At 47.2% G+C, this 21182-nt stretch overlaps 1 protein-coding gene across 1 annotated transcript; it reads right to left on the bottom strand.

Moving 5' to 3' along the window:
• Positions 1 to 15505: 15505 nt before the first annotated feature.
• Positions 15506 to 16312, bottom strand: LOC136488864 (putative serpin-Z5). The gene has a single exon (XM_066485658.1). The coding sequence runs from the start codon at positions 16310 to 16312 to the stop codon at positions 15506 to 15508; it is 807 nt and encodes a 268-aa protein (XP_066341755.1).
• Positions 16313 to 21182: the final 4870 nt, after the last annotated feature.

The raw sequence follows: 21182 nt of genomic DNA, 5'->3' as shown, positions 1-21182 counted from the left end.
TGTGAAAGGTCTTTGTTTGGTTTTGGTAATTGAGTGACAATTTAGGTGGACTAATATGTGTTTATATGAAATACACAGGAGATTAGTCCACAGGTAAATATGTGATGAAGGAGCTCATTGCATATGAGACATGACATTGAGTCATGTGACTAGGTGAAGAAGATCAAGACAAGACTTGGCTTGATGGACAGGTTGCAAGTGTGAAGGGCAAGTCGGAGGCTTTGAAGTGATGGACCGCGTGGCGGTGAAGCTTGAGCAAAGACTTGGCGCCGATGGACCAAGGCAACGGTGAAGAGCAAGTGAGGTCAAGATCGGTGAACCAATAAGGTCACGTGATGATATGAAGTGGATCATATCATTTGTTAATCGTGTTGGTGCATGTGTTGCATCAACATTGGAGGAGATGGAATGGAATGCGCAAGGCAATGGTATAACCTACAGGACATTTCATTTCACCTGTCATAGGTGTGTAGAGAAGTTTATGACCGGGTTTAGGATAGATGGCCGTACTATTAAGAGGGGCAAACTTGTTTGCGTATCGGTCATCAAGTGCCACTTGAGCGATCTAACATTGCGATATGCTAGGATCGAGTGGCGTGGAAAGTGCAAGTGAAAATCCTTTGAAAAATGTTTCAAAAAAGCTAACACACATGCATATGGTAGTGTACATTTGGTGGTGTTGGCACATTTGCAAAGGAGAAGAAACTTGAGGTTAAAAGGAGAAAGAATAGGGTCACTGCACTGACCAGACGCTGTCTCTAGAGTGACCGGACACGTCCGGTAGCAAACCCTTGGCGCGGGGGCAGCAACGCACATGGACTAGATGCTGGCATTGTGAAGCGACCGGACTCTGGCCACGCAGCGACTGGACGTTGGCTCACGAGTCTGGTCAATCACGCGACGCCTCTATTGGCTGCGTTCGGACGCTGGCGCACAGTGCGACCGGACGCGCCTATGCCGCTGTCGGGCAACACGGCACAGTGGTGACCAGATCCTGGTGAGAGTCCGGTCAAGGCGACCGGACACTTCTGGTGAAGAAATGCCAGCTCTGGGAGCTCTCTGGATTAGACCGAACGCTGAGGCGTTGCACGTCCGGTCAGTTGGCTTGGCACGTCTGATCGAATGGCAGTGCGTGCGCGCAAGTTAGCCGTTGGAGAGCAATGGTTGGCTTCGAACGCAGGGAACACATGGTGTCCTTCTAGCGACCGGATACTGGTGACCAGACGTGTTCTGTCTGTACCAACGCATCCGGTCAGTATGCAGTCAGGCCAATGAAGGGGTATAACGGCTCTATTCTTTTGGGGGCTATATAACCAAGCACTAACCGGCCTTGGGCTGGTGGTTGAGCACCCTTGAGCCTTGGTGGCTTGTGTAGGTGTGCTTGGGAACCCTCTAACTCACTTATGCTTGCAAGAGTGCAAATCGATTGCGAGTGAGTGATCTCTAGTGTGTTGCTTTGTGAGATTGTATCGAGTGGCACTAGGTGTTCGTGTTGCAAGCTGGTGGTGCTTGTTACACTTGGAGGTTGCCACCTCCTAGATGGCTTGATAGCTTGTGGCTCCATCAAAGCACGCAAGAAGATTGTGCGGTGCTCTGAAGAAGTGCTTGTTAGGGGTGTTGTGCTCGCCCCGCGAGGATCACGAAGAGCAACTCTAGTAGAGCGTGTCATTGAGTTACCCTCACTTTTTGGGGTAGGTTCTTGCGGCGCCCAACGTGTGGGCTAGGTTTGTGAAACACCTATTAGCCATCGAACCACAAAGTGAGCGGTCGACACAACGGGGACTAGTGTATTGGCAAACATGTGAACCTTAGCAGAAAAATCACCTCGTCATCCTTGTTCTTCCCGTTGGTTTGCATTCCCCATACACAAGCTTGTATTTACTTTCATATATATTGTGCTTGTGTAGTTGCTCTTGTAATTAGTTAGCTTGTGTAGCTTGCTAGTTACCTTCTTGCTTGTGTAGCATAGAAGTAGCTATCTTGCATGACTAATTGGCTTGAGTAGCCTTGTTAGTCACATGCTTAGTTTGTGTAGCTAAGTAATTTGCTCTCTCTAATTTGGCTTGTGTAGCCTTGTTTTTGAGCATTACTAGTGAGCTTAGGAGCTTTGTGCTTTTGCTTACTAGTTTGTGTAGGAGCTCCCCCGGTGCTTGAAGTATTAGTTGCATAGGTTTGTGTGACCTTGCTTCTAGAATTGGTTAGGTGAGCTCTAGCTAATCCGGCACCTTTGTTGGCTAATTAGGATCTTTTATAAGGTGCTTGAGAACTTAGATAGAGGGGTGTAGTCTTGGCTAGACTGATAGTTTTAATTCGTATTTGTTTCTATTAGCCGGCGCGATTAATTTTAGAAAGGACTATTCACCCCTCTCTAGTCTGCCACCTCGACCCTACACGTGGTATCGGAGCGAGGTCTCTCATTTGTGGTCTTTACCGACCCGAGAGGATGATAACTAGTGGGCTAGATGATTGTGACACACATTTTTGATGGCACACACTTTGCACGGTGGAAACACCATATGCTTGATCACTTTCGTGCAAAGGGTCCTAAGTTTTGGTGGATTGTCACTAGTGGTCTCACTCATGTCTTGGACCATAGAAATCTAACCAAAGCTCAAAAGGTTCTCTTTGAACTTGATGCAAATGCTTATTGTTATCTAATGGATGCTTTAGGCTTTGAGTTGTTTGACAAGGTGAACCACAAGAGAATCGCCCATGAGATGTGGGAGTCCATCAAACTTACCTTCGGTGATTCCTCCACATGGGATGATGGCAAGTTCAAGCAGGATGAGCCCAAAGAGGAGGCACATGAGGATGTTGAGCATGACCACAACTTGGTGATTGTGGAAGATTGCTCCACCTAATGGTCAAGTGATGATGATGATCGATCTACCACAAGTTCACTTAACAAGATTGATGGTGATGGTTCATGCTCGGGCTATGATTGTGATACTACTACAAGCTCATCGCCAGATTGCTTCATGTCACAAGGTGACACAAAGGTACAAAGTGCTAATGTGGTTGATCATGTTGATTCATATGATGAGCTTATTAGTAGACTTGCTAGTATGACCATATCTTTAGAAAATGAGAAAGCTAAAACAATGAAATTGGAAAATGAAAACTCATTTCTAAAGAATTCATGTGAAGAACATAAGTGCTTACTTGATGTTCTTAGAGCTTCACATGATGAGCAAAAATTGGCTCATGAGAAACTTTGTGTATCTCATGAACAATTAATTGAAAAATATGGTTCTCTCATTAAAGTATTTTCAAAGAAACTTAAAAATAATGAGAGCTCATCACATGGGTCAAATGATCAATCACATAATGTTGCTAACCCTTATGATGTAGGCAAGAAGCATGTATCCCCCTCTTGTGATAATTTATTAGATATGACATGTTCTTCACATATAGATGCTTGTTCTACTGCTATGTCTTGTGAGACTAACCTTTTGAAGGAGAACAATGAGCTAAAAAGTGAAGTGAAGAATTTGAGCAACAAGTTAGAGAGGTGTTACAACTTCAAAGTCACCTTTGAGCACATGTTGAGCATCCAAAGAAGCTATGGCGACAAGAGTGGCATTGGTTTCAACAAGAGCAAAGGCAAGACAAAGAGTGAAAAAAAAATGAAAGAAAGATGAAGAAGCATGAACAAAAGAAGTTATCCCACTCCATGTGCTACCAATGCCATGAAGCGGGACATCTTGCAAATGGGTGCCCAAACAAAGAGAAGCTCAAGTTGAAGAAGGAAGAAGAAAGGCTCAAGCATGCCAAGTGCTTCAGGTGCCACATTTGTGGACACCTCACTTCAATGTGCCCAACCAAGTAATTGGTGAAGCAACAAGAAGAGCCCCAAACAAAGCCACAAGTTGAGCAAGAAGACAAGCCCTAGTACAAGACAAGATCAACCATGAAGGTGGTGGTGATTTGGGGAAGATAAAGAAGAAGAAGACAAGAAGGGGTGGAAGAGCAAGGCATCCAACTCCCATTCAAGAAGCCAAGATGATGAGCAAGAATCAAAATGAGAAGAGAGATTTGGCTCACATCAAGTGCTTTGAGTATGGAGATATGGGACACTTTGCCTCAAAGTGTTCTACTAAGCTTAAGAAGAAGGCTCAAGCAATTCATGAGAGGCAAGGCAATGAGAAGCACCACATGAGCAAGGAAGAAAAGGCTCAATCAAAGAGAAAGTGCTACTCATGCCGGGAAAGGGGACACATGGCTAATTCATGTCCCCTAGGTAACACTTCTAAGCCTATTTCAATTGATGATAATAATGTGCTTAGAAAGGATGGTAATGGTACCTCTATGGTTGTTATTGTAAAATATCCCGCTATCCTTACTAAGGCTACCCCTAAGTATGTTGCACCTAACTTGAGAGGACCCAAACTAGTTTGGGTACCATCAAAAAGTGGATGATTGTGTATAGGTACCATCAGCATTAGAGACTTGGTTCAAGTGGTATTCATTTTGTTGATCACATGATTGAGCCAAGTATTGAAGTGTAATGATCATTATCCCAATGCCATGATAAGTTAGTGAAGTCCAAAAGTGCTACAACATACAAAGTGCAATATTCAAGTTGGGGGTATTTCATTGGATATATTTGGTGGCTTGCATATGATTGAGTTGAAGCTTGCTAAAGGTTGATCATGAACTACCAAGGTATATCTCTAAGTTGATCACATTCATTTGGGTGCATATAAGTTGATTGAATTAGATATATATGCATATGTTGCTTGCTATAAGATGTTTGAATGGATTAAATGTTTAGCAATCAAATTTGAGTTGGTTTGAATGGATGAGTTCATAAGATGACTTTTAGTAAGTGGTTTCAATGGATATATGTCTTGTGAAAGTATTGAAACAAGTTGATTTCAAGTTTGATTCACATTTGATGAAGAATAGTTCAATTGTTCAAATTTGTCCTATATTGCAAAATCTGAGCGAACTGTGATGATAGCCATATTTGAGTGATCAAATCTATTTGAATTGGCTTGAGAAATATTTTTCATGCTCTACACTTATGGTAGTAAATGCCGACTTTGGGAGCTCTCTGGATTGGACCAGACGCTGAGGCGTTGCGCGTCCAGTCAGTTGGCCTGGCACGTCCGATCGAATGGCAGTGCTGCACTTGAGTTAGCCTTTGGAGAGAAATGGTCGGCTTCGAACGCAGGGGACACGTGGTGTCCATCCAGTGACCAGACGCTGGTGACCGGACACGTCCGGTTAGCACCAGCGTGTCCGGTTAGTACGCAGTTAGGCCAGTGAAGTGGTATTAGATGTGTTCTTGGAGCCGTTCATGGAGGACATGAAGATACTATGGGAACAAGGGGTCAAGCTGATCGACGCGTCCCTAAAGAAGGAGATCACTCTAAAAGCCATCATCTTTGTCACCATCACCGATTACCCTGGCCTTTTTTCACTGTCGGGGCAGATCAAAGGGAAGACCGGTTGTGTAGGTTGCATTGATGGTACCTGCTACACTTACCTTAATGCATCCAAGAAGATGGTGTACATGAGGCATAAGCAATTCCTCATCAGAAAGCACAGGTACCGAACAGCTATGATGAATAAGTACTTCGACAACAAGGACGAGCCGCAAATTAATGAGCCGGAAAAGATGAGGTATGGGCAAAAGGTGTTTGACATGGTGAAGGGCATAGATGTCGAGTTCGGAAAGGAGAAGAAAGAGAAAGATGGGACCACAACAAGGAAGAGAAAGCGGGATAAGATTGAGGAACCACCGGTCGCCGTCATTCCTTTCAAGAAGCAGTCGAGTTTCTTCAAGTACCTATCGTACTGGAAGGAGCTAGATACGCCCCATGCCATTAACTGCATGCACTTGGAGAAGAACGTCTTCGAAAGCACGATTGGTGTCCTGCTAGACATCAAGACTAAGACAAAGGATGGTCTGAAGTCACGGATGGATCTCGTCAACCAGGGCATCAAGCCTGAAATTCAGCCGACACCGCCGCAGAACAGGAAAGTCGACCTTCCAGGCACGAGCTACAACCTGACGAAAGATGAGAAGAGGGCTGTGTGCTAGTGGCTTAGGGGTGTCAAGGTGCCGACTGCTTTCTCTTCCAACATCAAGAGCCTGGTCTCGATGAAAGACCTCACACTCACCAACTACAACTCACATGACTGCCACATCATGCTGATGGTGTTCATTCCAATTGTGATCATGGCTATTGGTCCGAAGTATGTGAAGATGCTCAACACACGCATGTCCTACTTCTTTAACCGCATCACATAGAAGGTCATCGATGAAGCTGAGCTGCCTGGCCTGAAACAGTTCGTCACGGAGACTCTTTGCCAGCTCAAGATGTGCTTCCCACCGTCTTTCTTCGATATTATGCCACACCTAATGATGCACATGGTTGATCAGATTCAGGATTTGGGCCCCGTCTACCTACACCAAATGTGGACGTACGAGCAGTTCATGTCGACCCTCAACAGATACATCCTTAACCGTGCTTACCTAGAGGGCTCTATGATCGAGGCATACACAACCGAGGAGGCCGTTAACTGCTGCACTAATTACATCCGGGATGGAAGGGTGATTGGCCTGCCCATCCCTCAGCACGAAAGCAGAACCTCAGGAATGGGTTGCACAGGGAGGAAAGTACGCACTGATGTACAGTACAAAATAGTGCAACAAGCTATCATAGCATCCTCCATCAGTTAGTGGTCATGGAACACTATGTTGACAAGCACCTGGAAGAGATCCGCACCGCTCATGACGGAGATCGCATGGAGAAATGGGTAAAGAAACAGCACAAGATCTGTTTCACGGCATGGATCAAAGAGCAGGACATACCCCATGGAGAATCTGATGAAGCGAGGCTTGCATCCGACCCATCCACCCAAATCACCTCGTGGCAAGGGTATGACATCAATGGATATAGGTTCCACACAAAAGAGAAGGACAAGAAGAGCGCGGCATAGAACAACGGGGTTCGATATGAGGGCATCAACGAGTCGACGGGGCTAACCAGGACATACTTTGGGCAGATTGAAGAGATATGGGAACTTGACTACGGCGGTGACCTAAAGATACCCGTCTTCCAGTGCCAGTTGGTCAAACCAAAGGGGGTTGTCGTGGACGAGTATGGGCTAACCAACGTGGAGCTCCAAAGTGTCGGCTACAAAGATGATCAATGGGTGCTAGCAAGCCACGTCGCGCAAATAGCCTACTTTGGGATGCCCAAGGACGACAAGAGGCACGTGGTTGTGTCAGGAAAGTAGAGGATCGTGGGAGCTGATGGAGTCCAGAGTCCTGAAGAATACAACAACTATGCAGAGCTCGGGCTCTTTACCGATCATCCACGGAAGATCAAGGCCGTCAAGACCCATGTCAACAAGACCAAGATGATGCCCTGGTTCCGCCTCGACGGTGAGAAGAAGACCATGGGAGTGCCTGCAACAAAATGATATGTATGCCACACATATATGTAATAATGTAGTGACTTAATGATTAACGAGAAGTTTTGTAACTTATTATTATTATAATAGAACCATATATTCCTACACTACTACTACTCTATTACTCCTACACTACTACCACTACTCTACTACCCCTTCTTCCCTACTTCTACTACTATTTCAAATATTTGTACTAATTTTATTAAAGTTAACAAGCACTTTCAAAATAAATATCAATTTTAAAAAGAATTACAAATTAAATATCAATTTTAAAACATTGTAAAAAGAAATTAAACGAGGCATTTCATCAAAATATAAAAAAAGAAAAATTCTTAACCGAGGCGGTCACCTAAAGCCACCCGCCTCGGTTAATATTAACCGAGGCGGGCACCCTATACCACCCGCCTCAGTTAATATTAACCGAGGCGGGCACCCTATGTCGTCCGCCTAGGTTAATCGTGGCCTGTATATACTCCATCATCTCCACCAAATTCTCTAAGTCCTTCGGCCGTTACAAATCGACCCCGAAGGGCTGCCAAATTTTCCCCGCGCCGCCGCCATTGACGTCGCCGAGCTCCTCCACCCCCACCCCCAACCTCGCACGCTTGGAGCTCGGAGTGCTGCCGCTGCCATCGCTGGTGCCATGCTCCTCCGCCCCCGCCCCCGCCCCCGACCTCGCACGCTCGGAGCTCGGAGCGCCGCCGCCGCCATCGCTGGTGCCGTGCTCCTCCGCCTCCGCCCCCGCTCCCAACCTCACATGCCTTGAGCTCTGCCCTGGCTTCTTCCCCATCCGTCCCCAAACCCCGTCGGCCATCGGACCCCACTGCGGAACCCTAGCTGGGCGAGGAGATCCGCCACCGTCACCTCCTTCACCTGTGCCGAGTTCGTCCGCCCCCGCCCCTGACCATGTGCACTCTCCGTCCACCATACGCTGGAAACCCTAGTGGTCTTCCCCAGCTCCGTCCGTCTTCCCCGGCTCCGTCTGCCGCCGTCCGGGCTCAATATCCGGCTCACTGAGGTTCATCCCCTTTTGCTGCATGTGGCATGCCTGTGATGAACCATAGCTTGTGATGTCAATTTTCATTAAAATTGCTGCCTGTGATGCCAATTGGTTGTGATGCTTGTGATGCCACTGCCTGTGATGCCGAACAACTTTTTTACTGAGCATTTGCCACTGCCAGTATATATTTTTGTGATGTTTCTTGATTTTTGTGGGTTTATGCAACTTGTGCACTCACTCTGTCACTCCTATACTGCTGCTGTTCTGAGCCGTGTTTGGTGTGTGGAAACCAGCCAGCTCGGTCTCATTTGCAGGCACAGATGAGGCCCTAATATATGTACACTGCACCCTCTGGATTTATTTGTCTGTCTCCAAGAAAATCCTCTTACTGGAAGCGATGCTGGTCTTGTTGTGCCCCAATATATGTATATACCGCACCACTCTGTGGTTATATGGCACTTGCCTCATTTGCAGCACACGTGGCTAGAAATATGTTGGGCGGGCTAGCAGCACTGCACAGAGATGGCCTTCCCTGGATGGGGATGATAGCTGTTGCTGTCTCTTTTCTTCTCCTTTGTATGATCAGTGACAGTGACCAGCGAACCAAACAGCTGCCTTGGTTCGCTAGCCTGGCTCAGCAAGGTGTAACAGTGACCAGCGAACCAACCAAGCAGCCCCTTCATTTCCTCTCTAGCTGCTGGCTCAACTTGGCTCAACTGCTGGCTGCTACTTCTATACTACTGTCCTACTACTACTGCTGTTGTTGTTGCTGTTGCTGTTGCTGTTCTACTACTACTCTAGTGTTGGTTGCTGCTCTGCCCTCTTCCCTATACTACTAAGTGGCTCCTGCTATACTACTGTCCTACTACTCCTCTACTCCTCTCTACTGCACTACTAAGTGGCTCTGCTCATGTACTACTCCTGCTATACTACTATTCTACTACTACTCTACTACTCCCTACTCTACTACTACTCTACTCTACTACTCTCTACTACTCCTACTACTCTATCTACGACTACTACTGTATCTAAGTGGCTGCTGCTCTTAACTACTGGCTGCTACACTTCTCTACTATTCCTCTACTCTACTCCTCTACTACTACTCTATCTACTATTGCTCTACTAGCTATGTGGGGCTGCCCGCCTCGGTTAACTATTTTTGCCTGCCTCGTTTAAGTTTACTGTAGTAGCGACTCTTACTAATGTTTGAACTTCTCTATGGCGTATGCAATGATGTACTTTTAAAAATGTGCTGAGGTAGTGGCATATGCAATGATGTGAACCCTTTTATGCTGATGCAATGGCTATGATGATCAAATGTCCCCCTACTTGTAAGCTGCTAAACTAGGATGGCTTGCATACCATATACAAGCAACCAGTTTAGAAGCAATGGGATGACAATGGGGCAAATCTAAGCCAACTATGTAAATGATTTTTTGCTTCTAAAATTTTGTAATTTTCTTCTACAATTTTGTACTTTTCTTCTACAATTTTGTACTTTCCTTCAATTTTTGTATCCCTACTCCCAATGTATAATTGAAAAAGCATGTAATTGTGTTTTGAGAAAAATATAATGATTTCATTATATATGTTTTGAGATGAATATAACATTGTGTTTATAATTATGAAATGTCCATATAACTCGATTTTTCTTAGCTTCCAATGGCGAACGAGCCTACTAAAAAATGGCGCGAGCCTACTCTTGATGCGTGTGATGAAGGCTCGTCATCAGAGTCAGGCGGGAGCACCGAGTACGAGAGCGAGGAGCCCCTAACACCAAGGCCGCAAATAAGGCCTCGTGGAGAGGAAGAAGATGATCCGGACTTTGATCCGAGGGGCGAAACACGATGTTCTTGCGCGGAGGCACGAGCGAACGATCCGAATGAGGATACCGAAACACCAAGGCTTGAGGTACGTACTTGAAGCAGTGCACGTTAATAAACACAACGTTCGAGGGCCTCGCGCAAGTGTATGTTCAATGCGAGTTCTTGTCCTCGACAGATACCTGTGGTGCCTCGTAGTCTGGAGTTCAAAGCGGGGGAAGAAGCGGTGGAGGAACCACCCGCCCCTCCTCGAGCACTTCTTCAACTGCAACGGCCAGTGGCAAGCCACAGTTGAAAAGGGGCCAACACAGGAGGCACTATATGCGCAATAAAATGCATGCGATACACCAGCTGGGGCTGCAGGGAGAGCCCTTGGAGCCAAAGATTGTCATCGGCACCTTCAGCAACCAATGCTCCTGTATAGTCATGGAGAAGGTGGCTATCACATATGATAATTGGAAGGACGTCCCAAACGACATCAAGGGAACTATGTGGGGAGAGGTGAAGAGGCGGTTCACGTATCCAGCGTAGGGCTATGATGAAGAAAAGTGCAAGGCGGATGTGCTGTATGTTGCAGGCAAAGCGCTTCGCAACTTCAGGTCCATGCTCAATAAGTATTACGTGAAGACAGGGAAGACACCCTTCGAGCATTATAATTTCATCATGCGTGACGTCTGGGAAGCCTTCGTCACTCAAAAACAAACCGACGAAGCAAAGGCCAAGGGGGAGAAGTTCTGTGAGCTCGCAAAGAGGAACGTGCTCTGCCACCACCTGGGCATGACAGGGTACGCCGCTAAGAAGGTGAAGTGGCAAGAGGAAGAAAGAGCGGCAGCTGAGGCTGGGCGGCCAAATCCGTACGATGGCCTTGATGAGAGGTCATGGGACTACCTTTATGCCCGTAAGCCGAAAAAGTTGAAGGAGGGCAAGACCAAGTTCAAGACCCGTAGACCGAGGAGGCGGAGAAGAGGATCCTGGCGATCACTGTGGCTGAGCAGAGCGGGTCGTTCGAACCTCGTAGAGAGAGGGACGTACTAGCCGAGGCCCCGGGAAACCCCAAGCACCGCTACCATGTTCGTGGCGTATCCTTGAGAAAGAGCTAGAAGACCGTGGAGTCCTGGTAGTCCGACGTGAGCTCGTACCACACGAGGCAGGCGTACAAAGAAGGGCTTGTCCAACAAGGCTAGGATGAGGCAATGATGAACTTTGTCATTGGGTCGATACAAGACACGTTCACGAGCAACGACCCCAAGATGGTGGAGCTGAGGATGCAGATGTTTTGCCATGCTAGCGTGCTGCTGCCATAGGGTGAAGCCACCGTACAAGGGCATACAATGGTGCCACTGACCGGAGGACTCCCCGGGTACCCGGTCGATGATATCGTGAAATGAACGCCCTGCACGCTCGTGGTGCCCTACGGCAAGATGATGTCAAAGAAGAAGGAAGTGGCTAGGGGAGTGGCACTGCCGCCCGAAAGCGGAAGCATGTATGACAACAAGCCGATCCTGCCCAACTATGCTAGGGTGGACGTGATGTGGACCAACTCGGAATTTGATGATGATGAAATCGACATTCCCACTCCAGAGGGGATCAGGTACCTCCAAGGTGTTATCGACTCTGAAGTACTCTAGAACAAGAGCGACATTATCTTGGATGAGCCAACGTCGTCACAACCCTCATAACCCTCGCCTACAACTACGGCGGCGATGACAATGCTGGCCTAGGCAGCAGTCCTCTAGGCGATGATGACTACGGCGGCAATGACAACGACAATGCTGGCCCAGGCAGCAGTCCTCCAGGTAGTCCTCCTGGCATGAGCAATCCATAGGGAGGTACAGGGGCAGCACCGAGCAATGTTATGCTGCCTGGAAGTGGTCCGAAGGAGGGCAAAGGGCAATGTCCTCCTGCGCCGAGGAAGCCTGCAGAAAAAGAGGAGACCATACTCGCCCACCACACCAAGACGAGTTGTGTAGCCTATCAACTAGCCAACGAGTACCAAAGCTCAACTTTGTTTGAAAGGTATGCTACTGGCAAGCATAGTCAAAGTATAATTTATGTGGAGATGCTAGAAGACTTTTTCACTCCCTAATATCTCAAGCATAGGCCGCGAACACCAGTGTCGATTTGGCCCCTTTCGGAAGATTACCCCGACAACTACGAGTATGGGAAGTTCATGGTGACCAGGGGCCAGCTCGTCAACGATGAGCCGTGGGAGGTGAGGAGGTTCCATCTCTGGTACATGGAGGCGGCGAAAGTAGGCCTACGTACTTTCGTTGTGAAGGTCCCGGCGAAGTACTTCCACTTGCCCAACGATGTTCAAGTCATCGTAGATTTCCATGACATGCATAGGCAACTGCGCCGCAAGGACCTCGACGTCGCTCAAGTGACCCTGTTTGCCCTATAAGTTAAACACGATTTTCACACCTTTGCATCGCTGTAGGTACTTTAGGAAGAAACTAATAATGCCATGACAACTTGTCCTTGCAGGATGCAATCCTATGTATGCAAGCAAATGGGTATAAATATTATTTATCTCTCTCTGATGCATTTAACCTAGAGGGTCATTTCGGGTTACGATATACTGGACACTAATGAAAAGTTGATTAACTTGAACCCGCAAGAGAGAGAGCAAACTCGGGCAAAACTGCGCAACGAGTTAAAGTATAACACGGGAAAGTACATGTATAGAGCCATGAGGAAGCTCGGGGGAGGAGATGGGTGTATCCTTGCCGCCCACCGGTTCGAGTAAGTCAAAAGGATACTTGGAACATATATGTAGCTACTAGGATCAACACTTTTCATATTTGAAGATTTGAAATCTGTATTGTTTGAATGGTGCAGCGGGGGCATCATGGGCCACTGGATTGCATTTATGATCTATCCTCACGATGGAAGGGCTGTCATATTCGACTCTTCGTAGGAAACAAACAAAGAAGGGTACAAGGACTTTCAAAGCGCATTGCGATAGTAAGTGACGGTACTTATTCTTTTACACTTAACATACGTGTCAAATTTGTCGTTCACACTAGTGGTTTTCATACAACACTTACAAGAAGTACGTGGAGGATCCCGAGTGCCTCGATCGAAGATCTGAGAAGAAGAAGAAGAATCGCACAAAACTAAAAATCAGGCGAAATTCCCGGTACGTATCAAAAGTCGTATGTGCTACTATATCGTGCATGCTCTCTATATGTGGATTATATATGTCGTGCATGCTCTCTATATGATTGTGTATTATATATCGTGTGGTGCGCTAAACAACATCCTAGAACAGTATTACATGGATACTACATTTGTGAGTATCTCAGAGCGTGCGGCAAATACAGCCACTGTAGCGGACATTTGTAAATTTGTCATGGACTCCTGCGTGCATGTTGGGCGACCGTTTTTCAATGAGGAGGGTGAGTTAGCGACTACAGAGAAGTACGAGAGGCTCAGAAACTGGAGCAACATGCTACGCGTCCCGGATTACATGTTGCCAGACTTTGGAGTAGGGAAAGAAAAGAAGCAGTGAACATATGACATATGTTTGTAACATAACTTGATTGTTCGATCGTATTTTGGTGTTAACTTGAATGATGTGATATATGTTTACGCTGTGTATGCATATTTGGGTGCTTTGATCTTTGTTTAATTTAAATTTAAATTCAAATTCAAATTCAAAATAAAAAAGTATTTTTAATATAGAAAATCTTTAATCGAGGCGGACAAGTAATAACAACCACCTTCGTTAATTGTTTAATGGAGGTGGGCGTCTTTAACCACCCGTCTCGGTTAATATGTTAACGGAGGTGGGCGGTTAAGGGCACCCGCCTCGGTTAATAAGTATTAACTGAGGTGGTTGCCTTAAGCCGACCGTCTCGGTTAATCGATTAACTGAGGCAGGCAAAGCAACCGGGCCGCCTCCATTAAGTTTACTGTAGTAGTGTATTCTTTTGGGGGCTATATAACCAAGGACTAACGGGCCTTGGGCCGGTGGCTGAGCATCCTTCAGCCTTGGTGGCTTGTGTAGTTGTGTTTGGGAGCCCTCTAACTCACTTGTGTTTACAGGAGTGCGAATCGATTGCGAGTGACTGATCTCTAGTGCGTTGCTTTATGAGATTGTATTGAGTGGCACTAGATGTTCATGTTGTAAGCCGGTGCTGCTTGTTACTCTTGGAGGTTGCCACCTCCTAGACGGCTTGGTGGCTTGTGGCTCCGTCGAAGCACGCAAGAAGATTGTGCGGTGCTCTAAAGAAGTGCTTGTGAGGGGTGTTGTGCTCGCCCCGCGAGGATCGCGAAGAGCAACTCTAGTAGAGCGTGCCATTGAGTTACCCTCACTTTTTGGGGTAGGTTCTTGCGGCGCCCAACATGTGGGCTAGGTTTGTGAAACACCTATTAGCTGCCGAACCACAAAGTGAGCGGTCGACACAACGGGGACTAGCGTGTTGGCAAACATGTGAACCTTAGCAGAAAAATCACCATGTCATCCTTGTTCTTCCCGTTGGTTTGTATTCCCCATACACAAGCTTGTATTTACTTTCATATATATTGTGCTTGTGTAGTTGCTCTTATAATTAGTTAGCTTGTGTAGCTTACTAGTTACCTTATTATTTGTGCAGCATAGAAGTAGCTCTCTTGCGTGACTAATTGGCTTGAGTAGCCTTGTTAGTCACATGCTTAGTTTGTGTAGCTAAGTAATTTGCTCTCTCTAATTTGGCTTGTGTAGCCTTGTTTTTGAGCATTACTAGTGAGCTTAGGAGCTTTGTGCTTTTGCTTACTAGTTTGTGTAGGAGCTCCCCCGGTGCTTGAAGTATTAGTTGCATAGGTTTGTGTGACCTTGCTTCTAGAATTGGTTAGGTGAGCTCTAGCTAATCCGGCACCTTTGTTGGCTAATTAGGATCTTTTATAAGGTGCTTGAGAACTTAGATAGAGGGGTGTAGTCTTGGCTAGACTGATAGTTTTAATTCGTATTTGTTTCTATTAGCCGGCGCGATTAATTTTATGACATGCTTTAGTTTAAAGTTTTTGTTGTAGCTGTAGATCTATATGTTTATGTGTTTAATTCACAACTGCAGCTATTATGCTCGAATTATGGTGAAATTTTTATAATAGGCTAATCATAGTATGCTTAAGCTATGCTAAAAATTTCAGATTCAAGGAGCACATACGACTTAGTCTAAACTTTCAGCTCTGTTAGCACGTATGATTCTGCCCTTCCGGCCTTCCCTAGTCATCTGATGCAATAATGTGGGGGTGGAGGGCTGGAGGCGGAGGTCTACTCTTCCTTAGAAGGGTCAAGAACATGCCCAGAAAAGACAACGGCGCCTGACGTCTCCTCCACGATGAAGAAGGTGAACGGGTGCTCGGCGACGAAATCCACAGGCTTCGGCGGTGGCGGAGAGTCATCATACAGCGAGCAACCCATATCATCGCACTCCACGGTGACCGCTGCTGCCTCGCTCCCCGCCTCGGTCATCTCGATTACTGCCTTGTGGATGACATGGCTGACAAACACGCGACGCTCGTCTTCCTCAAGGAGCATGTCGGTCATGTTCGCCTCCGCTTCATCGAAGGGCAGATGAAGCCCCAGATGTTTAAGGTCCTCGGCGACTATTCTTGTCTCAAAGCTCAGCTTGAACTTCGGCAGCCGGAACTGGCCGACGGGGACACACTTCAGCGGCAGATGGTCGTGGAAGAACTTCGGGGACGACGCTATCTCCTCTACCATGCCTTGCAGACCCTTGCGGTCGTCGGGGAGGAAGACACACATGCAGAACTTGGGTAGGCTGTGGTAGAGCATCCAGTCCCAGTTGGACTCGTTCATCATCTCGTAGGGCAGCTTGAGCACCTTGAACCCGGAGTGGCAGTCGATGTACTGGTACGACCAGCTCTGCAGGAAGGGCACCTCCACGGAGCTCCCGTCCAGGCGGTGGAACTCGCGGTCGACCGTGTCCTCCTTGTCGAAGGGGTCGCGCCACTCTCCCTTGAAGTAGATGGCGTTGGCGACCACGTGCACGGTGTTACGATTGTTGTCCTCTGGGTTTAAGACCTCGGTGATGAGGTTTCTGGTGGCCTTGGCCATCCAAGCATTGATCTGTTCTCTTGATTTTTTTGGCTTTGAAGACACAAAAAAGGACAGAGATTTTATGGGATCCTAGAGACCTAGACAGTCCTACTAAGGTTTAGCCGGGCCGGGCTGGCACGACGTACGGCTTGCTGAGCCCGTCATATCCGAGCACCGAGCTACACCCCCGTGCCACAGGTGCAGCCAAGAAAGATGCGACGCCGCGCTGCTGTTGCCATGCCACAGCGCCGTGCGCCCTTGATCTGCCGCGCTGCCGTCGAGCGCGTGGACCTGCACGTGCCCCTGCGTTGCCGTGCCACCCCACCACAGCGTGAACGCTGGTTAGGTACGCGGTCCTCTTTGCGCTCCATCCGGCGGGGCCGCCATCGCCTCAACGCGCTAGTTGGGCCGCACTGCCACTTCCTCCGCGCGCATCCGGGTGGGGCCGCGCTGCTCCTCATCCGTCCATGTCCGGCGGGGACCGGTTCACGCCGCTCCTGTGCGTGTGTTGGTAAAAAAAAACTATTTAAAAAAAACTAGTTTTTTTACCAATTAGCATGCACTAAACCCTATAAACGAAAGGATCATCATCTTAACATGCATGTACCTACTACAATTGAAAGACAAAATATTTTTCAAAGTACACTAGTACATAAATGAAAATGATTTTTGCTCACGGTCAAAAACGATATTCAGGGCCGGTTTAAAAACCCGCTACTATGCCATAGATTGTAAAACTGTTTTTAGAAATCGATTTTCAGGGACGGTTCTTTTAAGACAACCGTCCTTAAAAATTGATTTTCAGTATCAATTGACTTAAGTCAACCGCCCCTAAAAATAATTTTAAAAAAAGTGATTTCCAAGGACGGTTTAAAAACCGTTGTTAGAAAACGATTTTTAGGGACGGTTCTCTTAAGACAACCGTCGTTTAAAATCGATTTTTAGTATCAGTTGACTCAAGTCAACCGTCCATAAAAATATTTTTTAGAATTTTTTAAAAATCATGTAGAGTCTAATAAAAATAAGAAAAAAATATTTTTAAGGTGGCCAGAAGCCAAGAGGTCTAACTACAGACCACAAGAATTATTTTTCGCTTGCCTGAGAACAAGTCGCACCCGCTGGGGATTTGAACCCACAACCTCTCATGTGTCCCATCCTCTGCCACTACACCACACAACTACCCGTGACTATTTATATGATGCTGTCTATCTGTACTAATATGTACGAATCTTGTAGTCAATATTTTGACTCGTTAACAATCTTAAATGAGAAAACTTCCAACTACAGAGTTTTAGATCTCATCGAGCACTACAACTTTGATATAGGACATTTCTCCATCCAAGGTCATTTGAAGAATTCAAAATTTTAAAATCTGAGAACTTAATATAAATATCTGGGCTCTTAAACGATCTCGAATAAAATTTTCATCAACTACTGGATTAAGGCGCTTTGCTGGGTGCCGAATGCACCCGGCAAAGGCTACTTTGCACTCGGCAAAGCCTTTGCCGGGTGCAGCACTCGGCAAAGAGCCTCCGACAAAAAATTAGTCAGCAAAAATTTCTTTGCCGGGTGCTTTTTATCGGGCACCCGGCAAAGACTTTGCCGAGTGCAAACCCGGCAAGCGGCAAAGAAAAGTGGTCGTTACGGCATCGGCTCCGTCATCCCTTGCTTTGCTGGGTGCCATGTCAGAGGCACCCGGCAAAGATTTTTTTAATTTTTTTTTTCAAATTTTCTTTGCCGGGTGCCGTGCCGGGAGGCACCCGGCAAAGATTTTTTTTTTATATAATTTCTTTGCCGGGTGTCGCACCGCGGGGGCACCCGACAAAGAGTTTTTTATTTTTTTTCGTAATTTCTTTGCCGGGTGCCAGGTCATGGGGCACCCGGCAAAGAATTTTTTTTTTGAAAAAACTTTGCCGGGTGCCCTGGCCCTGGCACTCGGCAGAATTTCCAGCTTTGCCGAGTGCCAGGGCCAGGGCACCTGGCAAAGCCTCAAAAATTAATTTTTTTTTTATTTTGTTTTTTGATTCTATAATCACAAACACAGCATATAAAAGATATATATCACATCTGAAGCATCACAAAGACAATATAGCATATATATATCACATCCATCTCATCACAAACTCAATCCCACACATATATATCACATCGCGAATACAATACCTCACACATACGACATCACAAACATAATAGGTCCAATTACCATCGAAACAAGTCGATAGTGGATCACAGTGCATCACATGTCCATCAAGCGGTGAAAAAGAGATACAAACTAAAGGTGGGGAGGAAATTGAGTGCCTGGTGAAGGAAACTCGGCACCGCCTGCTTGCGCCTGAGATGGGTCATTCGAACCCGCCGACGGAGGCTGCATAAAGGACAAGATATTCAGGCACTTAGAGTGGGTCATCTAATGAAAGCACTAGTCGAAGCAATATGGATTCATACTCACTAGACTAGCTACAACTGGCGGCGGCGCTGGAGCGAACATCAGCACAGGTACACCGTTCACTTGCCCAAAGTTCTGCAGGAACATCGTAATCTCCGCCAGCTGCTTGGCCTGTCTCTCCCGCTCGGCCCGCTCGGCTTGTCTTTCCCGCTCGGCCACCTCGGTCCTCGCCGCCAAGTCCCGCAGCTCCTGAGCCATCCTTTCGTTATCGGCCTGCAACATTTCAATCGAATGTTTTAGTAATGTAAAGGTAACTAAGTTATGTAAAAATCAATGTACGAAGAGTTAAACTGGACTAACCTGGAGTGCGTCGACCCGCTGCTATGAAGGGGACGGCCGTTGGCGTATGGCCGGGCCTCCGCTCGGGGTACTTGCTTGGATCTGGGAGAGGGAGGGAACAGAGCCGGACTCGAGGGTGCCATCGCCAAGCCAGTACCGCCCATGCTTCTTGCCCTGTCCGATCCTCATGACAGTCGTGCCATCAATGTCGTCGGTGCTTGGATCCCAGTCTGGCCCCTGGACCGACCTTGCGTTCGACGCGTAGGAGCTGATGCGGGTGTGGGCGCTCGGGTTGCTGTACGACTCGGGTGGGTCATCCGGGCTGAAGGTGACAGCGGAAGTCGCCTTTCCCTTGCGGGCCAGTCCATACGCCATGAACGTGGACAAAGGCTGGCCACCATGCGACGCCGACTGCGAGAAAGACAACAAGATGATTAGAAGTAACATGCAGAATTGAGCGTCAGAATACTAAAAATGAATTCACGTACCCAAGCTTGCTTGTACGCGCCGAGGCTACGGCTGCCTTGGTGGTGTGTGGGGCCTGTCGCCTGCAAAGCCCGCTCCCGGTGGGCTTCGTGTTCCTGGATATAACCCTCTGTGAACCACCTGTCCACGATCATCTCCCAGCAGTCGGCAAAGGACTCGCATCACCATGGAATCATCTACATGTCATAAAGAATTTGAGATGTAAGACGACCAAATGAAAGCTACTTAATCTCAAAATGAATTAGTATTATTCTTCTTCATTTACCTCAATGTACTGTTCCCGGGTCAGAGGCATCTGTCTTGCCTGTGTCTTGCTGACTTTCTGACCAAGTCGCGTGGCGTAGTACTTGATGATGCAAGTGAGGCGCTCCTCGTAGTGCATGTCGCTGATGCGTTTCCTGGCACTTTTCACCAAGTTCTTCTCCGCCCTCTCCTCCTGTCCCTCTTCACACCTAAAAAAAGTCTACAGACAGACACAATGTATCAATTCATTATGTCAAAAAGTGTCAAATGAATGCGATCTATTGATCAAAGTTGTGCAAACGAGACTTACCCAGAACTCTCTCCTGACCCGCTCCTGCTTGTCTTCATAATCTGCGTCGGGGGCAGATTTGTAGTGGTCCCATGATTTGGCCGGCCCCACAGTCCCCTTGTGCGTGACAATGCCGGGGTAATAGTGCCTGCACAGAAGCCCCAAGATGTGGTTGGGGTTGCGTGAGTCACCAGGCGACACAACCTCCCACTGCCTGCACAAGTCATTAACAAACATTATTAGTTTCTCTGACAATTTTCAACAGGTTATATGAAGTAGCTGTGATTAAATCTAAAGTTAGTTACCTGTCCCCCTGGGGGCGGATCACTGGGCGTAGGGGAGGAAGCGGAGGCCCAGGGAGTTTTGAGGGACCTCGCAAGTAGGGGCTAGCCACAGCAGAGGCAGTGGAACTACTTCCGGCCTCGTCGCCCTCCTGTGCCTCTCCCTCGCTGTCCGTCGCTCGAACCTCGTCCGTCGCCAGAACCTGCTCGTCCTCCGAGGAGTCCGTGGTACAGCGCTCCTCCAGCACGTCACGCGGCCTGACTAGAGGAGGCTGGCCCCTCCTGCTACCGCTCCCGCTGCCGCTGCTCCTGGCCCTCTGCCTCCTCCCGTCCGATGCGTTCTCTCCGGCATTTGCGTCCTGACGTGCTCTCTGGTACCTCGAGTTCACGTTCCTTGGCCCACTGCTGCCCGCCATCTTTGTTCAATCACCTGCAATTAAAAAGAAACAAACAAGACATCATTACATGTATTAGAAATAGATGCTAAGTAAATAAACAAAACACGATTACAAAATAACATAGTATTACATGTATTAGAAGTAATCATCATTATTGGGATTATCTGGATCATATGTCTCGTCATCACTATCAAAATTGTCCAAATAAACAAGACTGTCTGAAGGTTCAATGTTGCCTTCATCGTCATCATCTAAATGTAATCGCTTAAGCATTTCTATGTCCTTGGCATTTTGCACCTCATCTCCTTCTTCCTCGTCATCAACCCTTTCATTGTCTACTTCCATTCCAATCGCCTCGGTTAAGTCTATCACCAACCTCCCTTGTAGCCCATCTTCTTGATAGAACTCTCCATCATATGTGTTTGGGTTGAAGTTGTAATCTTCATCGTTTGGGACAGCTAGTCTA

This window comes from Miscanthus floridulus, chromosome 10 (assembly GCF_019320115.1).
Source record: "Miscanthus floridulus cultivar M001 chromosome 10, ASM1932011v1, whole genome shotgun sequence".
NCBI lineage: Eukaryota > Viridiplantae > Streptophyta > Magnoliopsida > Poales > Poaceae > Miscanthus > Miscanthus floridulus.
The sequence above is the reverse complement of the archived record's forward strand: the minus strand, read 5'-3'. Positions and strand labels throughout refer to the sequence as shown.